We start from the raw sequence: 19,345 nt of genomic DNA, 5'->3' as shown, positions 1-19,345 counted from the left end.
CTAAATAAAATAATAAAAAAAAAAAGAGCCCACATAGAACTGTAACTCCCGCATAAATAGTTCATTTTAATTCCCAAATAATACCACCCTACACCGCTTAATAATACTGGGTGGTTTCAATTTTCTCCTGGGCTTCCCATCCGTGGGGTCCCCTTAGAAAATGGAGACCCTGGGCAATTGTCCTGTTTACCACCCCTTAAAACCAGCCCATTGGAGTTATGATGTAAGCACAGTAAATAACCAACTTTACTGCACTTACGGGTGGTGCCATGATTCTGAGGGGTTCTATTGCCTGTTCACATTACATTTTTCACTTCCGTCGAAGGTATATGTCGGAAGGAGTCCAGACGAATACCTCCAACGGAAGTCACCGACGTATCCCACTGTATAGTTATACAGTGGGATATGTCTCCTGAAATCCCCGGGCACAGTGCTACTTTAAGCACTGGGCCCGGGGAAACCCCTGATGTCACTGTCCATATATGAACAGTGTTGTCAGGGGCCTTCAACTATGGAGTCCCCAGCCAGGGCATCGCAAACTGCTCTGGCTGGGGACTCCTGTCTTGGGAAAGCCCTTGACATCACTATCAATGCATGGACAGTGATGTCAGGGGCTTTGAGATGCCGGAAACCCCGGCCAGGGCGTCGGCAACACTCTGGCCGGGGATTCCATTGCTGGAGCAATCCCTGATGTCACTGTCCATATATGAACAGTGATGTCAGGGGCTTCTCCAGTCCCGGAGTGCTTGGTCAGAGCGCTACCAATGCTCTTGCCGTGGTCTCTGTAGTTGAAAGCTCCGGATATCATTGTCCATACATGGGCAGTGACGTCAAGGGCTTCCCTGGGGCCGGAATCCCAGGGCCAAGCACTACCTGCCCTGGAAAAGCTCCCCAAAGTATACATTTAAGATATACCTGTGGCCTCTGTCATACATAGGTCTCATGTAAAAAAAAACAAAAAAAAACGTATACTGCACGGTATACATTTTTTGGGCGGGATCCTTCAGGATGGAATAGCGTAGCATACTACGTTATTCCATCCTACAAAAAAACGTATACCTACGTAACCTACGTAAACCAGCTCAAAGGACCCTCTGGCTAATGGAGTCTAATTGGACAAGTTTAGGGTGTACGTAAGGAGCTATCCCAACATGCACGCTGAACGTAGGGCCAAAATGTGACGTGAACAGGGCCTAAGCCTCATTCTCTATTGGATCCCTGATCTAAAAACTGAGTGATCAATAATATCTGTGTTCTCAGTCTACAGAGTATTTAACTTCTTAGAGCAATAGGTAACCATATTGGAGGTTATGGAGAGTTGTATTTAGTCACCAGGTCACCCAACCTGTATAACCAAATAATTCCTGCTCGCTCCTGCTTCATGTCAAATATTCTTGTGTATGCTACTGGCATGAACCCACACACCTATGGCTTCTGCTTGGATTATTACACACGGGTAATGTACTATTACAATGAGGTATGAAAATCATGCGAGAGCCTGCGGTGCGAAGGTCTCTTTTTGGAGTTTCCATTCATTTCAGTGGAGAGCACACCCTGGATAACAAGCAGCATTACATTAACTTTTTACATACAAATATAGTGTTTTAACAGGAGAGGTAGAGGTGTACCGTACAAAAAAGGGGTCCTTTCAGGACCTTCAGCTGTAAACCAGAGCTGAGAGCGACTACAAAGATCTATCCCTCTAGAGGTCATGGGATGTCCATATATTAAACAGACAGCCCATCTGGGGTCCCATCAGTCAAAGCAGGCAATCCCTTTAAAAGGGAATGTGTTGCTAGAATACATTTTTTTTGTTTTAGTTAAACAATTATTATTTAAGGGATTACACATTGTTTTAATTTCTTCAGAAGTCAGGAAATATTATAAATTAGATTCTAATTTATAAGATTTCCATGTGCTGGCCACTAGAGGGAGCAGTTCCTAAAATTGCAGCATGGTCAATGTGGTAAAGCAACTTCATTGCTTTATGCTGCAAATTTGGGGTAGACACACTCTCTCTAGTGTCCTCACACAATCCCCCCTCCCTTATCCTGGCTAGTGCCAGGAGAAGGAGGGGTTTGAATCTTCAAACCTCCTACACTGTGTGCCGCCATTTTCTGAGCGACTGCACATTGTAGGAGGATTAGATACAGGGCTCAGCAGACAGTATAACACGAACATACACAAACAAATTACCTGCTCCTGCCGCCGCTGCCGCTCCTATTCCTTGGCTCCCGTTCGCATTCTCTATTGGGATGCATGTGCTGTATTCCATCTCTGTATGTGTCGTTAATCGACACATACAGAGATAAAAAAAAAAATGGCAGCCCCCATAGAGAAGTAAAAGTAAGAACAATGTAAAAAGTACAACACGAGAACACAAATAAATAAAATGTATGTTAATATCATATTAAAAGCAATATTATATAAAAAATAAAAATAATTCATGACACCTTCCCTTTAAGACCTACCATTAGTGAGCAGGGAATTCTAAGATAACGTACCAAAACCACACCTCTTGTAGACAACCCCTTTAAAAATGGACGCCGCCACAGTGATCAGCTGTTCGCTATGGGTTTGCCTTCCGACAGGCTTGGCAAACTGCTGATTTTGACAGTGGAAATTCCCACCAGTTATACATTTATGGCTAAGCTGCCCAGTCCCTGGTGTCCAGGGGTTTAGTGAGCCTGTCCCTGGCGTCCAGGGGTTTATTGACCCAGTCCCTTGCGTCCAGGGGTAAAGTGTCCTATTCCTGGTGTCCAGGGGTTAAATGTCTCAGTCCCTGGCGTCTAGTGGTTAAATGTCCCAGTCCCTGGCGTCTAGTGGTTAAATGTCCCAGTCCCTGGCGTCTAGTGGTTAAATATCCCAGTCCCTGGCGTCTAGTGGTTAAATGTCCCAGTCCCTGGCGTCTAGTGGTTAAATGTCCCAGTCCCTGGCGTCTAGTGGTTAAATGTCCCAGTCCCTGGCGTCTAGTGGTTAAATGTCCCAGTCCCTGGCGTCTAGTGGTTAAATGTCCCAGTCCCTGGCGTCTAGTGGTTAAATGTCCCAGTCCCTGGCGTCTAGTGGTTAAATGTCCCAGTCCCTGGCGTCTAGTGGTTAAATGTCCCAGTCCCTGGCGTCTAGTGGTTAAATGTCCCAGTCCCTCGCGTCTAGTGGTTAAATGTCCCAGTCCCTCGCATCTAGTGGTTTAATGTCCCAGTCCCTCGCGTCTAGTGGTTAAATGTCCCAGTCCCTCGCGTCTAGTGGTTAAATGTCCCAGTCCCTCGCGTCTAGTGGTTAAATGTCCCAGTCCCTCGCGTCCAGTGGTTAAATGCCTCAGTCCCTCGCGTCTAGTGGTTTATTGCCCCAGTCCCTGGTGTCTAGTGGTTTATTGCCTCAGTCCCTGGTTTATTGCCTCAGTCCCTGGTGTTTTTAGTGGTTTATTGCCTCAGTCCCTGGTGTTTTTAGTGGTTTACTAGTCTAGCCCTTATCCAAATCCAATAGTAGGCCAGACAATACTCTACCTGCCACGTTGCACCCTTTGTATAATAATGTAGGATTATATTCACTCGAACAGGGATGAGCTGCAATACCAGGAACGACAGAGGGGCGCAAAACCAAATCCTGTTTACTAATTCTAGAAAACCCCCAACACTGCCGGGTATAAAATTATTAAATCTGTTGTAGAGAATCTGAAATACCTACAATCCCTGGGTTATTCTGGAATTACTCCAAGGGTTAACGAAAGGAGTTCCGAAAACAAGATAAGGGTATGTTCACACGCTGTGTTGTCAGGCGTATTCCAGGGCGAAAACGCCTCGAAATATGCCTGAAAAACGGTTTGGACGCATTCAACTTCCGTTATTTCAGGCGTTTACGCCCCGAAAAACGCCTGAAAACACTGCGTGTGAACATACCCTAGGAGCATGTCACTACCTGAGGCGTTTTTTGGAGCTAATTTTCCATTGAACACTTCGAAAAAAAGCTTCAAATTAAAAGAAGCTTCATATTCAGCTTCAAAAACGGCTGAAAAATCAAAGCCCGTTTTATCTGAAAACAGCGCTGTAGTTTTCAGCCGTTTTTGACACCGTGTGTGAACATAGCCTAATAGGGAATTGCTATTTCAGCAATTCTCCATTCTATACCGTTATGGACTGTAGTTGGCTTTCATAATAAACAATCGTACCACGTCGCCATCTTGTGGCGGATTTTAGGAACTTCAGGCAGAAAAATTAAAAGCTTAAAATCTATATACCGACTGGCATTTTTTCCACCATAACGGATGCAGAAACTTCTATAGATTTTCTTTAATGATCCTCGAATATTTTTCAGTAGTCTATAGCGGAGAATTACTGAACCCTGGATTGTTTAACTGTCCTCCTGAACTCCAAGACTATACCACGTATCCAACTCTGCTACATCACCATTACTGAACCCAGGATAGTCCGACTACTCTCATGAACTCAAGACCTTGCGGCGCTATAGGTGAACTGCGCCGCCTGGTGGGTTCTCCCTGGGTACAACAATGACCAAGTCTATCCGTTAACCTGGGCACACGGTCGCAGTCACAAGAGCGCAATATCCATGCTGTTAATGCGGGTCGTTAAACTCGCGGTCAGGCCAGGATTTGCGGCCGTATTTCACTTGTGTGTAGTCGGCCTAGAAAATAAACCTTAGAGGGGGGGGGGGTCTTTTGCTGAATATTTGGGGTCCTGTAGTATTAGAAGCCGATTACTAATATATCCCCAGGGTTTGAAAATGATACAATGTCCATAAGTCATGAGTCACATCCAGGTGAACAACTATTAAAGGGGAACTAAACTTTGACACCACTTTTCAGCAGTTTTGATCGGTGGGGGTCGGAGCACTGAGACCCCCACCGATCGCTAAAATGAAGCGGCAGAAGCGCTCGGGTGATCGCTGTGCTTTTGAGTTTCTGATCGGCTTTCCTTGGCGCAATATACGGTGTCAATAGGAAGTCTATGAGTCCCTACACCGCTCCGAGGAAAGCCGATCAGAAACGAAGCGGCACAGCGATCACCCGAGCACTTCTGCCGCTTTGTTTTAGCGGTCGGTGGGGGTCTCAGTGCTCAGACCCTCACCGATCAAAACTTCTGACTGCCACTATCATGTCAAAAGTTTTTTTAAGTGTTTAGTTAAGCGTCGGGTTAAAACCAAGCACCCCAAATATATCCCTGTTCACCTCATATAAGTCACAACAACCCCAAATCAGAACAGATAAGAGATCCTTACTGCTAATCTTCAGCATTAACCACCGGAGCTGCAATCCTATCACTCCAGAGCAGTATCTAGAACTTGCTCCATTACGCTTCCTCAGCTTGTGATCATGTGACCCGCTGCTTCCTCTCGGCTGCAGGAAGTCTCTCCTCCCGCTGCTTCCCCCCTGGCTGCAGGTAGTCTCTCCTCCCGCTGCTTCCCCCCTGGCTGCAGGAAGTCTCTCCTCTATCTAGTGAGAAATGGGTGACACCAGAGACAATAGCATCGTGTAAAAATATAAAACCACCACTATGGATCAGAATATGGAATATCAGGTCACATGTGCCGACCACAACGGTCTCTTTTACTTAACGTCAAACCTCCCAACTAATTTTATTTTATTTTTCATATTACTAACGTTATTTTTTGTGCTTTGCAGTTCCCGCCGGACCATTTGGACTACGCCGTAGATTCGGTGGACTACTTCCATGATGTACGTTGTTTTTTTTTTTATAAAATGGTTAACGAGGGTTGTGGGGGGGGGGGCTTTTATTTCAATAAAAAATATATTTTCTTATATATTTATATTTTCTTATGTCTCTGCGTTCTTTTAATACTTTATTAGCGTCTTAGTAATGGCAGGTGTCTGTATGACGACGTCCATTATTAAGGCGGAGCTTAGTGTTAGCCAGTAAAAAGGCTGCAACTAACCCCATTATTACCCACCGCCAACAGGGGTATCGGGAAGAGCCAGCTACGATCCAGTACCCGACCATCTGTAGTGATATTCGTCTATTATTATTTTTTTTTTTTTAAACCGACGTGGGGTCCCCCCCATTTTCATAACCAGCCAGATACAATAAAGCAGCCGCAGCCTAGAATTACCGGGGTGGGAAGGCCCATGGATTTTGGCCCGTCCCAGGCTAAGAATACCAGCCTGCGGCCATCCCAGTTCCCGACCATTACTACAGATATATGCAGCAGCTGAAATCTGTATTATGAGGTTCTGCAGCAGCTGAAGGGTATATTATGAGGATATGCAGCAGCTGAGGTGTGTATTATGAGGTTCTGCAGCAGCTGAGGTGTGTATTGTGAGGTTCTGCAGCAGCTGAGGTGTATATTATGAGGTTCTGCAGCAGCTGAGGTGTTTATTATGAGGTTCTGCAGCAGCTGAAGGGTATATTATGAGGATATGCAGCAGCTGAGGTGTGTATTATGAGGTTCTGCAGCAGCTGAGGTGTATATTATGAGGTTCTGCAGCAGCTGAGGTGTTTATTATGAGGTTCTGCAGCAGCTGAAGGGTATATTATGAGGATCTGCAGCAGATGAGGTGTGTATTGTGAGGTTCTGCAGCAGCTGAGGGGTATATTATAAGGATCTGCAGCAGATGAGGTGTGTATTGTGAGGTTCTGCAGCAGCTGAGGGGTATATTATAAGGATCTGCAGCAGATGAGGTGTGTATTGTGAGGTTCTGCAGCAGCTGAGGGGTATATTATGAAATTCTGCAGCAGCAGAGGTGTGTATTATGAGGATTTGCAGCAGCTGAGGTGTGTACTATGAGGTTCTGCAGCAGCTATGGTGTATATTATAAGGATCTGCAGCAGCTAAGGTCTGTATTATGAGGTTCTGCAGCAGCTGAGGTGTGTATTATAAGGATCTGCAGCAGCTGAGGTGTGTATAATGAGGTTCTGCAGCAGCTAAGGTCTGTATTATGAGGTTCTGCAGCAGCTGAGGTGTGTATTATGAGGTTCTGCAGCAGCTGAGGTATGTATTATGAGGTTCTGCAGCAGCTGAGGTGTGTATTATGAGGATCTGCAACAGCTTAGGAGTGTATTATGAGGTTCCGCAGCAGCTGAAGGGTATATTATGAGGTTCTGCTGGAGCTGAGGGGTATATTATCAGGATCTGCAGCAGCTGAGGTGTGTATGATGAAGTTCTGCAGCAGCTGTAGTGTGTACTATGAGGTTCTGCAGCAGCTGAGGTGTGTATTATGAGTTTCTACAATAGCTGAGGTGCGCATTATGAGGTTCCGCAACAGCTGAGACACAGAACTATATAATAAACACTGCGGCTGCTACAGAACCTCTTTTGAAAAAAAAACAGAACACATCAGGGGTTTGAGAGCAGAAGGAAAAGCGATCAGTGACAGAGCTATTCTGCAGGACTAGATAAGCAGTGCCTCTGTAGCGCCGCTCATCTATGTATAAGGCCTTGTTCACACGGCGTGTTCATTGCATTTTTGCAGCGGCAAAAACGCATTCTTTAAGCTTCCCATTGACATGAATGGGAAAACGAATTCTAGTGCATACGACACGTTTTTATTACGCGCACTTGTTTGAAAACGCGTCGTGTTAAAAAAGAAGCATCATGTCAATTCCTGGAGAGGAAAACGCGCCGAAAACGCGCCTAATTCCCACAGTCAATGAGAGCCCTAATTACGCGCCCGAAAACGCGTCAAAAACGCCTGCAGTTTAAAAAGCGCTTTGCGAAACGCTCTGATACTCGAACGTGTCTGATCTCACTCATATCTACGGTCGGCTTTATAATATATAATATATTCGATTATACTTTATATTATATCTTATTATTTATCATGTTTAACATATTAACCCCTCACACGTCTTTTATCATGTGACCTGTGTTTTGAGGTGACTGTACACAGTGCGGAGGATCCTGACAAGAATCTCTGCACACTGATGCATCTCTCCCATGGCAACAGAATCCAGTCACGACCTATTTCTGATTGGCTGCCCTTATCCCCTATCCCGCCTCCACACTCTTTCGCGGCTTCTCATTGGTCAAGGTCGCTTCCGTCCTCTTTCGCTATTGGTAGACTATGATGTCAGCGCGGCTGATGATTGGCTCCTTTTCCTTTCTCGTAGGGTAGAGAAAAGGGGGGCTCACCCAAGGGCCGTGACGTCAGGCGCGGTAGTCGCCATTTTGAAGCGGTGAAGTCGGTCGGACAGGGGCGCACCGTGGGAAAGTCGCCGATTTCGTTCGCTGCTGTTCTTCCCCGAGCTGCTATAATGTCGGAGAAGTACGAAGGGGACGTGCACCTGGAGGAAACCGGCGATGAGAAGCAGGTGATGTCACTCTCCAGCATTGAGTAACGGTATCAATGGTGCCTAGCTGGAGAGGTGGGGGGCAAGGGACCCCCAGAGACGTGTTAATGTAACGAACAATGGCCCGGGGTGCATTATTGGTGGGGGTCTGTCATCTCAGGACCCTTGTCTGCTGTCACGTGTTTATTGGGGGTGCCAATATATATATTCACCCAGGTACAACTATATAGACATAGATGTGCACCCCCGATAAACACAATGGGCACCATATGTCGTGTCAGCCAATCAGAGCTCAGCTCTCATTCTTCCAGTGCAGTTTGAAAATAAAAGGCTGAGCTCTGATTGGGTGCTATTGACAACAAGGACAGTTCTAATTTTTTATGTGGGTGGTGGGGCCGACAACCACCATTTTTTTTGTTAGCAGATCTGTGGGTGTTCTTTCCTCTGCCGTCTCACCCCATGTGCCCGAAACTACAGCACAAGTTCAGACTAAAATAATTTTCAGTATTTGGTGTGTTCTGGATGAGAAACATCTGACATATCCCTCCTTTTTCTGTGAGACCGGTCATGAGAAGAAAAGTATAAAATATCCTTTAGGGTATAAGAATGTGAAAACCGGTTTTTAATATCTTTCTTCTTGGCTGAGATATGATATTTTATAGTTACAGGCCCAAAGCCTGAGGCTGCACCACTGAGAGAGTCTGATGACCTGTTCTCTTCTGATTTGTCATGTGCAGTGTTGTCATGGAGACCTTATGTGGCTCCAAATACAACAATATCTACATCCTCCCCGGATTGTTTAGGGGCAGGTGTGTGTGTGTGTCCAAGTATTTGGTGATTTGAACCTATGCAAGGTCTCCATGGCAACGCTGCACCTGACAAGTCAGAAGAGGACCGGTCTTGGTTTTCCACAAGAAAAGGGAAATGTCATCAGATTCTCTCAGTAATGCAGCCTCAGGCTTTGGGCCTGTGACTTCAAGCGATCAGATCTCCGCACAGGAGTAAGATATTAAGAAACGGTTTAGATATTCTTAATCTACGTTCTAGGGACTCATGACCTGTCCACAGGATACGCCACAAATGTCTGATAGATGCGGGTCCCACCTCTGGAACTCGCAACCCGTATCGATCTCCCAAACGGGTGTCCTCCGACTCCCACCCCTCATAGGTGGAAGAGGAGAAACAGCTGAGCTCACTGTGCTACATTGCACAGCTGCTTCACTTGGTGGGTTGGGGGACCCTTATTCGTTAGATGGGTGTGGGTTTGCCGTAAATGTATATCCCGAGATCACTCAAACGCAGAAGATGGTCTTAGATCCCCTTGTAAATGTTCGTTCCCGTTCGTGAAGATTAGCGCTAATGTTATATGTGCGTATCCTGCGGCGGCCTGGCCTGCCAACACGTATTTTTACATTTACCTTGAGATCCGTGTAAAATTGCACAGTAATGGCCAAGTGGTCTGCGTGCGGACGTTTCTAACATCTGGTAATGTCAGATAAGAGGGGCAGGAGTAGCACAGAAGGGCCTAGTCACAGACCTACACTCGGCGTGTGCACGCACTATATGGCCAGAAGTATTGGGACACCTACGCGTTACACCTTCAGGCGCTTCAATGATATCCCATTCTAAGTCCATTGGCATTAATATAAAATCCCCCCCCCCCCCCCTTTGCGGTAATTCAGGTTCCACTCTTCTGGGGGCTTTCGACAAGATTTTGGAGTGTCTGGGAATTTTTATCCATTCATCAAGAAGAGCGTTTGTGAGGTCAGACGACGACGTGCTTTACACCACTCCAGCTGCCGCCTGGCATTGTGCTTTCTCCATACAGTGTATGTAATTACGCCGAACGTGACCATAGACCCCTATTCGTCTGGCGAATGCCAAGAGTGTGTCCCTTACCAGGACGGCATGAGTCAGCCTTCTGGGAGATCCTGCTGACGTAGAGCTCCTAAAAAAATAATCGTACAGGCGGGAGATCCTGTATATCCGGTGAATTCTGACATCAGAGCGCGCTATTTCCTCTCTTCGCCAACATGGTGCAACCTCCTTATAAAGGGGTTGTCCCGTAAGGATAACCCTCTGTCTAGTCATAGTGTGGTCCCCCCCTCCCCCCCCCCCCCCCACTCGGGACTCCCCTCCCCCCCCCCCACTCGGGACTCCCCTCCCCCCCCCCCCCCCCCACTCGGGACTCCCCTCTATGAACAAAAAGCCACGTACACCAAAGCCGCTCTGGCCATCTTTGTATTAGCGGGACAGTTTGAATAGCCGCGTGTAATGCTACATTTCGCCTGTAGTGGCCGCTGTTGTATAGCCGATGGCAATTTCCTCCCAGGTCGGCTGTTTGCTGGGGTCCTCGGGAGCCGGGTTGGAGGTTGCGCCGCTGAACCGTAAGCAGCGTCTTTTCTAACCATTACCGCCACATTTATTCCGTCATCGGCAGAGCATTGCATGGTGGGAATGGAGCGTTGAAATATTCCGAACATTTTATATTTCTATTCTGTCTCTTTTTATATTCAGGACTCCCAAGAGAAGGAGGCAGTAACGCCTGAGAAAGCAGAGGAGCAGAAGCTGAAGGCCAAATACCCCAACCTAGGGCAGAAGCCGGGGGGCTCGGATTTCCTTATGAAGAGGCTTCAGAAAGGGGTAAGTGATGTAGATGCTCTGCACAGTCTGGGGGTGTCCAGATTTTTTTTTTTAAATTGTCTTTTTCTGGTTTTGTTTTTTTTCCAGAAACTGCGCCACTCTTGGGCTGTGTCTGGTATTGCAGATAATCCCTGAATGAGTACTGCAATACCAGACACAGCCCATGGACAAGAGTGGCGCTGTTTCCAGGCGATAAGCAGACTGTGCTTTCTTTCAATGCGAAACCGTGCCACACCTTCCCACAGGCTCTGTGCGGTATTGCAGGTGAGCCCCGGTCACTTCAATGGAGTTGAGCCGCAATACCGGAGACAGCCCATGGACAGGTGTGGCGCTGTTTTTTGACAGCAAGCAGTCAGTCTAATCCTGTACAACCCCTTAAATTCATAAAGTTTGGAAATATATCACTTTGCTTATCTTTTAGTTACAGCCTTTTGTTTTACCTCAGAGCTGCATTTACAATTCTGCAGGCTTTACAGCTCAAATCTTCCAGCATTCATGGTTTGATCGTTTTCTGCGCAAAGTCGCTGTGGCCATTTGCATTCTGGGAAATACAGTTTTTACACCCAACGTTGTACAGTTATCTGATGTTGGAAAATATTCCTGTCCCTCCTGCATTATAGGAGCTCAGCTAAGCCGAGAGCAGAATTTTGAATATAGCTCTGGAGGCTGAAACTCTGAATTGGTATCGGATCAATGATGCAATATGTGTACAACGTTACTCCACTTTTTATGTGGCTGTATATATATATATATATCTAGTTTAAAGGGAAGTGTATGCTATAAAGTGGCGTTCCACTCTAAGCCCACCCATTCTTCAGGCTGATCCCGTATAGGTCAGAAAAATCCCCCTCAAATTGGCCAAAGCCGTGTGTGTTCGTACCCTTGGGGTTGTTCATTCCTCCCTCCCTCTTTGCAGGACCCACAAGCAGCCCTGGGATGGGCGTGTTACATTCTGTCCATGCAAATAGTAGGACGAATCACGGCTGGGGGGTGGGAGTGCTCACCGTCACCACTAGGGGGACCTCACTACATATTTATGTAGCTTCCATTGAAGGTTAAGAGGACCCTCTCTCCTTTGTCAATATGGTGTGTCCCTGCACTGATTGGACAGTGTCTGAACACCCCTCGTTAAGCCGGGTTCACATATGCGTTGCGGCTTCCGTTTGTAATGGTTGACGACAACGCAGCGCCAGATCCGTCGTACTACTCATACCCCTGGCACCCGACAGTCGTCGTGCTGTCCCTCTGTTATTCCTGTTGGAATTGTATGAATACATTTTTAAAAAAAGTGTTACTATTCCCCTTGTCATTACTATGTATCTATACTCCGTCCAATCAGTGATGACAAGTGTAGGAACACGCCCTATTGACAAGAATGGTAACGCCCAATTGTCAATTTAGTCTTGCGTTTCCAGGAGGAATAACAGAGGGCCGGCACAATGCACAGTTTTCACAGAAGATGCTCCAGAATTGTATTTTTCATGGGGACTACTGGTATTTACTAAAACAGATGGCGTCCTCTTTAGCTCTGTGCAAATAAATTGGGAAATCGCTTAAATAACAATTCCCTTTCATGTCTCTATTGGAATCTCTCACTTTTGAAGCCCTGAGAACGTCCTGCTCCTCGCCTCGCCCCTGACGGCCTGTGTATCCTGCGCCATACTCTGGCCTGCATTTTAAGAATTGATTTGGAGTTACAGGTCATACGCCGTATTTTGGTGCTCCCTGATTAGATATTTTCCGGGTCTTCCAGAAATGTTTCCATATATACATATGACTAATATCAGCAGCTCCTCTTCTCCTGTAAGCAGCCGGACATGATTGTGATAGGTTATCAGACTCTGAATGTAAAAAAAAAAAAATATATTGTTTTCATTCACTGACGGCAAGAGGAGATCTTGAAAATGGTAAAGAATCAAAACACAAGGGGGATTTACTATAGTTTTATGCCGCTTTTTTTGTCGTAAAAATCTATTTTTGACGCAGGCCATATTTGCGACTTCTCTCCTCGCCACTTTTGAAAAGTGGGTGGGGTTAATGGTGAGGGGTGGGGCTCAAGTTTCTGATAGATTTATACATGTTTGGTCAGACATACACTTGTGGGACCCATGGCAGACAGATGGTTTTTCTTAACATAGGCTGCTCATTTTCCCTGCAGTGGCCACTACAGGTGCAATGTAGTATTACATGTAATACGTGGACGGACCAGGTTCACCAGAACGAGATGCGCTGCTTGTTAGCGGCTTTGACTCATCGATGGGGGTCCTCAGCGGGGGACACCTCTATCACATTCTAATAGGGTATATGTACAGGTGTTTATAGTCTCCTTGTTATGGTTGCTTTATATCGGGGGGCAGCAACCCTCGGCACTCCAGCTGCTGTGAAACTACGATTCCCAGCATGCCCTGACAGCCTTTGGCTGGAATATTAAAGTGTTTGGCTGTCGGGGTATGCTGGGAGTAGTAGTTTCTCCACAGCTGGAGTGTATATGGTTGCTGACCCCCCCCCCCTTCCTTATACTATAAGAGGCTCAGCAAGTCTCATGGATCTTTTGTCGTTGCAGCAAAAGTACTTTGATTCGGGAGACTACAACATGGCAAAGGCCAAGATGAAGAACAAGCAGCTGCCCTGCGCCGGGCCCGATAAGAACCTGGTGACCGGTGACCACATCCCCACGCCGCAGGACCTCCCGCAGAGGAAATCGTCACTCGTTACCAGCAAGCTAGCAGGGTAGCCGGCCTCTCCACCACGGACATGTCCGCACTTCACTGTACCATAGAGCGGAGGCGGCCGGACTCTCATAGACACGTCACCTTGTCGGCACTGGAAGGGCAGGTGCCTCATTGTCCTGCAATGCCCCGCGGGCCGTTCCTACAGTGACTGAGATCAGCTATTACCGCACGCCACCGCCGCGCGACTAGAAATTTACTTTTGGGTTGATGGACGATACCTGACGCGTTTCTTGGTGCAGGAGATTCGGCTGATGCCAATATCTGGCTGTTATATAGTGTAAGATATGAGTTTTGCATTCCCTTGTGTGGCACCGGCGTGCCAGGGACTTGTCACATTGGCGATGCCGTACGTCCTCGGACATATTGGCCAATCACAGTGGGTCAAATACATGGTCCAGGGCGAGGCGAGGTGTAACAAGGCCTCGCTTGGATTAAAGGGACCCGTGCAACTCGCTATTGTGTAAGATGATGGTGTGAAACCTTCTCCACCAGATTTGGGGGTCACTAGGGATGCCGGCGGAGGTGACCACCCCCTGTACTTAGGCTTTGTCTGTCTCTGTGCGAATGGTACGTCGTGAGAAGCCCGTCCCGTCTCTTTGCCCTGGTTTATAATGCCACAGTGATATACTAAGTAAAGCTGATACGGGCTCGGTTTTAAAATATAACCTGTGGTGGTCCTAAAACCTTCTTATTATTGTAGGTGATATTACCGGGTTGGCACGCCTCATACATTGTCACAGAGCTGCAGCTTTGTTGCGGGTTGGGTCTGACTAAATAGGAAATCCACAGAATCTAAATTTATTGATCAACGGTCGATCTCGTGTCGCTTTATTAACCTGTTATAAGAAGAATGATCACGCTCCGCCCCCTTTTTTGACCCTGATCGCTCACTCCTCATCAGCCAATTATAAAGCAGCATGAGTGAGTTGCCTGTTCCTCCCATGCAGATCCTGTTCATGTTACGTTTTATTTATTTCTGTTACAGATGGAGTGCCAACATATTCCTGATTCGTGGTCCCCCAGTGGGGATTACAATCTAAATGTATTACAGCTTGTACAGGGTTAGAAATAGGCAGACAAGCTGGTGACCCTCCCACAGGTTGAGAAAAGCAGCTGCAGCACCTATCTCCAGAACGCAATAAAAAAGGTTATATGGTCGTGAGTTACGTAAACCGCGCAACTCGCTGAGCTACGCTGTCTCCGTAACTCCCATAGTAGTTACGTGTAGCATGCGATCTACGCCGTTTCCGTAAATACCATTCACTTCTATGGAGCTTACGGAAACGGCGTAGCTCAACTCACAACCATATAACTTTTTTTTTTATGGTCGGTATTCACCTCATTCAGCCGCAACACAGAGCGGCTGAACGGGATTTAGGGGGACCCGTTCTGGGGATAGGTGCGGGTCCCAGATTTGGCACCCGCATCTATCTGACATTTATGACATATCTATTCGGTGACATTCTGTGGACTATTGGTCCTGTCAACAACCTGACTGCACCCCCTATTTCATACAATTTTGTCTCTAGGGGTCATCAATGAGCTATGACCCAGGACTGCAAAATATAAATATCTATATAAAGATTTTCTCTGTACTATGTACTACCTCTTTGTGACCATCAGGTGGCAGTGTTGCTTTGAAAGTAATTTACACTTCTGTCAATCCGGATTCACCAAAGATTCACAGTTTAAGGCCTCATGCACACAGCTGTGCCCGTAATCACGGCTCACAATTGCGGGCACTGACGCAGCCCGCATTTTCGGCCCGTTCTCCCATACAAAAGTATGGTAGCACGGCCCGTAAAACACCAAAGATAGAACACGTTCTATCTTTTGCGGTACAGTTCTTGGCATGGACACTTATTCGTAGCGATACGGAAAGGTGTCCGCGGCCAATAGAACTGAATGGGTCTGTAATTGCGGACCGTATTACAGTCCGCAGTTGTGGAGATTTTTTACGGTCGTGTGCATGGGGCATAAACGGGCAGCTTCTAATCCGCCTGAAATTGTGGCAGGAACATAAGGGTATATAGGGACGTGCCAAGAGACTCAGACATGGGATTTTGGTAGCCTTTTAACATACTAAGGTCACTGAATGTCGAAGGGCAATATCACATGAGGAGACCGCAAGAGTTTGGACTACTAAGCTCACAGCTAGAGCTGCATTTACAATTCTGCCAACTACCACTTTATAATGTGAAACCAGCAGAATTCTGAATGCAGCTCTGGATGTGACTGGAGTAAGAGAGGTTGTAGGTAAGCGATTTATAAGATTACCCAACACTGTATGGAGATTAAGGCTTCAATATGATTTTAGGGAGTAGAAAATCTGAGATCATTCCATGTCATGTTATAGATGCTCATCTTAAGCTCAACACTGCCCCCCTCAGGTGTCATGCACACATTGCGCTTTATTACAGTTCATAATGTTTATTGCTTATTGTTTAGGCAATACTGAGAAATTCTTCACGACCCCCAGGGCAACATTTCCTGGTTCCTCAAGGGGTTAATAGTAGCAGATTATGGCAGCCTTGACCCAATAAAAAGGGATATTGTGGACTGCATTCAGTGCAGGAAAGACTCCTGACCACTAGTGGGAGCTAGCTGCATATGTATTTAGATTCTCTCTATTGACTGTATAAATGTGTGTAGTGAGCTCCCCCTAGTGGAAGCGTCAGAATAACCAGAATTTTATCATTGAATATTACTTAAGGGGGTTGTCCAGTCATAAGAAATCGATTGCCTATTCTCAGAATAGGTTATTAATATGTGATCGGTAGGGGTCTGACTCCCGGCACCCCCACCGATCAGCGGCCACATTGAGTAAATGGGAGTAGACTTTAATACTGTGAACCACTGCTACAAGTGTGTCGGTGATGTACAGTACAGAGCCGATAAGTAATGAAGGGGAAGAAGCGCTCGTGCGAGGGCCGTGTCCCCTACAAAACAGTTGATCGGCAGGGTGCCAAGAGTCGGACGCCCACCGATCAGATGTGATGTCCTATTCTGAGGATAGTCCATCCATTTCTTAGGACAACCTCTTTAACGCCTCTAAGGGCATTTTCCCAAGTAAACAAATGGTGGTGTATTTCATTTATGCCTGTGATCCCTGTCATCCTGTGTCTGCTGCTCCAGAGGAAGTACATAAACTGCTACCTGCAGACTCCACTAGGGGGAGCTCCGTGCATACAGGTTTATACAGCTAATATAAAAGACCTCTCCCCCCTACTGACATGGCTGTTTTAGTAAATACTTGTATTCACCATAAAATAATGACTCTGGAGCATCTTTTTCCTAGGACTCTACTTTGCGCTGTTCCTCTATTATTCCTCCTGGAAATGTATAAATCCATTAACTGGTTACCGCACCCCTTGTCAATATGCTGTGTCCCTACTCTGTCAGCACTGATTGGATAACGTTAACTTAGGTCTTGTTCACATCTGCATTGTGGCTCCCGTTTCTTTTGGACACCATATTGCAGTGCCAGATCCGTCGTACAACAGATACTGACGATCGTTCTTGAATTATAATCTCGTCCGTTGGTGAATAGCGTTATTCTTTCCGTCAAATCGGACAGAATTTGGAATGGAGGTGATTCGAACGCAGTTATAAACATGGCCTTATATATTTTCTAGGAGGAATAACAGAGGAACGGCACAATAAACTTATAGAAAAAAAAAATTGTACCGGAACTGTTAAATTATGTGGAATACAAGTATTTACTAAAACCGACATGTCAGGAGAACTGATAGATGGTCTTTTAAAGGTCCCAAGCTCCAGAATAGCGGTTACCCTACCCCCCCATCCTGCCTGGTGAGGCGGCCGTCTCGCCCAACGAATGGTGAATTTATTTTTATGGGCGTTGCGGTTAGGGCTGAGCCCACTTGCTCAGCTGTTTCTCCTGAATATGCCATACATGTTTTTAAGTTGGGAATACCCCTTTAAATTGAACGGGAGCTGTATAGATATGTATGCAGTTAGCTCCCCCTAGTGGTGGTTCTCTGCTAGTTTTTTTTTCTGTGTACGCTCCTGGCAATGACTCCAGTACTAGTACCAGCTATATTTAATACAGATGCCTCACCCCATTATAATAGGGGGTCTCACCCTCATACGTTGTAACGATATAGATTGTTCCCTGTCACCACGAATGTTCTCGATCACTCGGCCAGTGTTCACATGATGTAATTTAGATAATAATCCGGATTTCTCCTCTTGTATAATATCTATTATAACCGTATTTTATTTTTTATTCTATCCTTTCAGAATTATTTTTGTCTCCTCTGAATAAAAACTACTAATCTCAACCAGTCCAGCCCCCATTGGTATTGTCACACCTTTTTTTACGGACCCTGAATCGCATATACATCCATCCACTCCAGTACTGCTCTGCCTGTGTACGTGTCAGTCTTAACTGCATTTTTGCATTATATTCATGAACCAAGAAGCTCCAGGTGAACAGTGCTTTTTTGCTGCAGTGCATAGAATTCTGGATAGACGGATCCTGTATTACAGAATTGAACAAGAAGATTTTTCAGTTGTTCCTGAATCATCTTTGGCAGCCGCCAATGACAACCATTTCACCACTCATTGTCCTTCCTCTTTCCACAGACCTTTAATAGCATGTACATCCATCCACACCCATTGCTCTTCCTGTGTAAGTGTCAGTCTTAACTGTATTTTTGCATTACGTTCATCAACCATAAAGCTCAGGATGAACGCCGGTATCCCTGTGATATGAGTGCTGCAGTGCATAGAATTCTGGGAGGATGCCATGTCCACACACCATACTGCATTGCAGTGCCACTATAGCGCCATATTGCTGCCAACCATAGCAGGTTGTCCTGACACCATAGTGCGGAATGGTACTCAGTGCAAAGTTTGGCATTAAGATGGCACGATGTGGGCAATATGAGGCTCTGCGCAAATTATGTGCACTTTTTAACTATGTGGGCAAAGTATGGCAGTGAGTGAGTACTGTGGCTTCCTGTGTGTGCTGTATGTCACTATCTGGTTGGCATAACTTGGGTAATGCTTGGCACTAACTGGACCTTCTATGTATGCGGGCACTGTGTGTGGTAAATGGGCACTGCATAAATCTTTCTTGTGGATCCTCCTGGAATTCTTACTGAAACGGAGTTTACATTGAATTTCACATTTGGAATGCTATTCCCTAAAACTGCAGTAATACAGCGCACCACAAGATGGCACCATAGTCCAACATTTTTGGGTATTATTACTTAGTAATAATATAAGTTTAAAGAGACACCTGCCTGTTTAACCCCCTTCCCACCGCAGCTGTTTTTCAGATTTTCGCTTTTCCCTTCCCACCTTCCAAGAGCCATAACTTTTTTATTTTTCCGTTGATATTGCCGTAGGAGGACTTGATTTTTTTTTTTGTAGGACGAGTTGTAGATTTTCACCACACCATTAACTGTACCATATAATGTACTGGGAAACAAATAAAAATAATCTTTTTGGGGTTATTGTTTTGTTTTTACGGCGTTCCCCATACGGTAAAAGTTACCTTAATCCTGCGGGTCTATACGATTACGGAGATACCAGATTTATATTTTTTTTACTTCTTTTACAAGGTAAAAACTCATTGTTAAAAAAAAAAAAAAATTCGTTTTGTGTCGCCATTTTCTGAGAGTCAGAACGTTATTTTTTTGCGGGGAAAGCTGCCGTTTCTATTGGTACAATTTTCAGTTATTT

At 45.9% G+C, this 19,345-nt stretch overlaps 1 protein-coding gene across 1 annotated transcript; it reads left to right on the top strand.

The window, feature by feature from the left end:
- The first annotated feature begins 8,106 nt into the window (after window positions 1-8,106).
- On the top strand, window positions 8,107-17,937 carry ENSA (endosulfine alpha). The gene is made up of 3 exons (XM_075844672.1): window positions 8,107-8,279; window positions 10,776-10,901; window positions 13,465-17,937. Exons 1-3 carry the CDS (start codon window positions 8,223-8,225, stop codon window positions 13,633-13,635), a joined length of 354 nt encoding a protein of 117 aa, XP_075700787.1. The 5' UTR covers window positions 8,107-8,222; the 3' UTR covers window positions 13,636-17,937.
- The last annotated feature ends 1,408 nt before the right edge of the window (window positions 17,938-19,345 follow it).

The sequence above is a fragment of the Rhinoderma darwinii genome, chromosome 12 (assembly GCF_050947455.1).
Source record: "Rhinoderma darwinii isolate aRhiDar2 chromosome 12, aRhiDar2.hap1, whole genome shotgun sequence".
Taxonomy (NCBI): Eukaryota; Metazoa; Chordata; class Amphibia; order Anura; family Rhinodermatidae; genus Rhinoderma; species Rhinoderma darwinii.
The sequence above is the reverse complement of the archived record's forward strand: the minus strand, read 5'-3'. Positions and strand labels throughout refer to the sequence as shown.

Coding starts and splice junctions, on each gene's coding strand:
- ENSA (XM_075844672.1), top strand. CDS start 8,223: ATGTCGGAGAAGTACGAAGGGGACGTGCACCTGGAGGAAACCGGCGAT. Junction 8,280..10,775: donor AAACCGGCGATGAGAAGCAG/GTGATGTCACTC, acceptor TTTTATATTCAG/GACTCCCAAGAGAAGGAGGC. Junction 10,902..13,464: donor TGAAGAGGCTTCAGAAAGGG/GTAAGTGATGTA, acceptor TTGTCGTTGCAG/CAAAAGTACTTTGATTCGGG.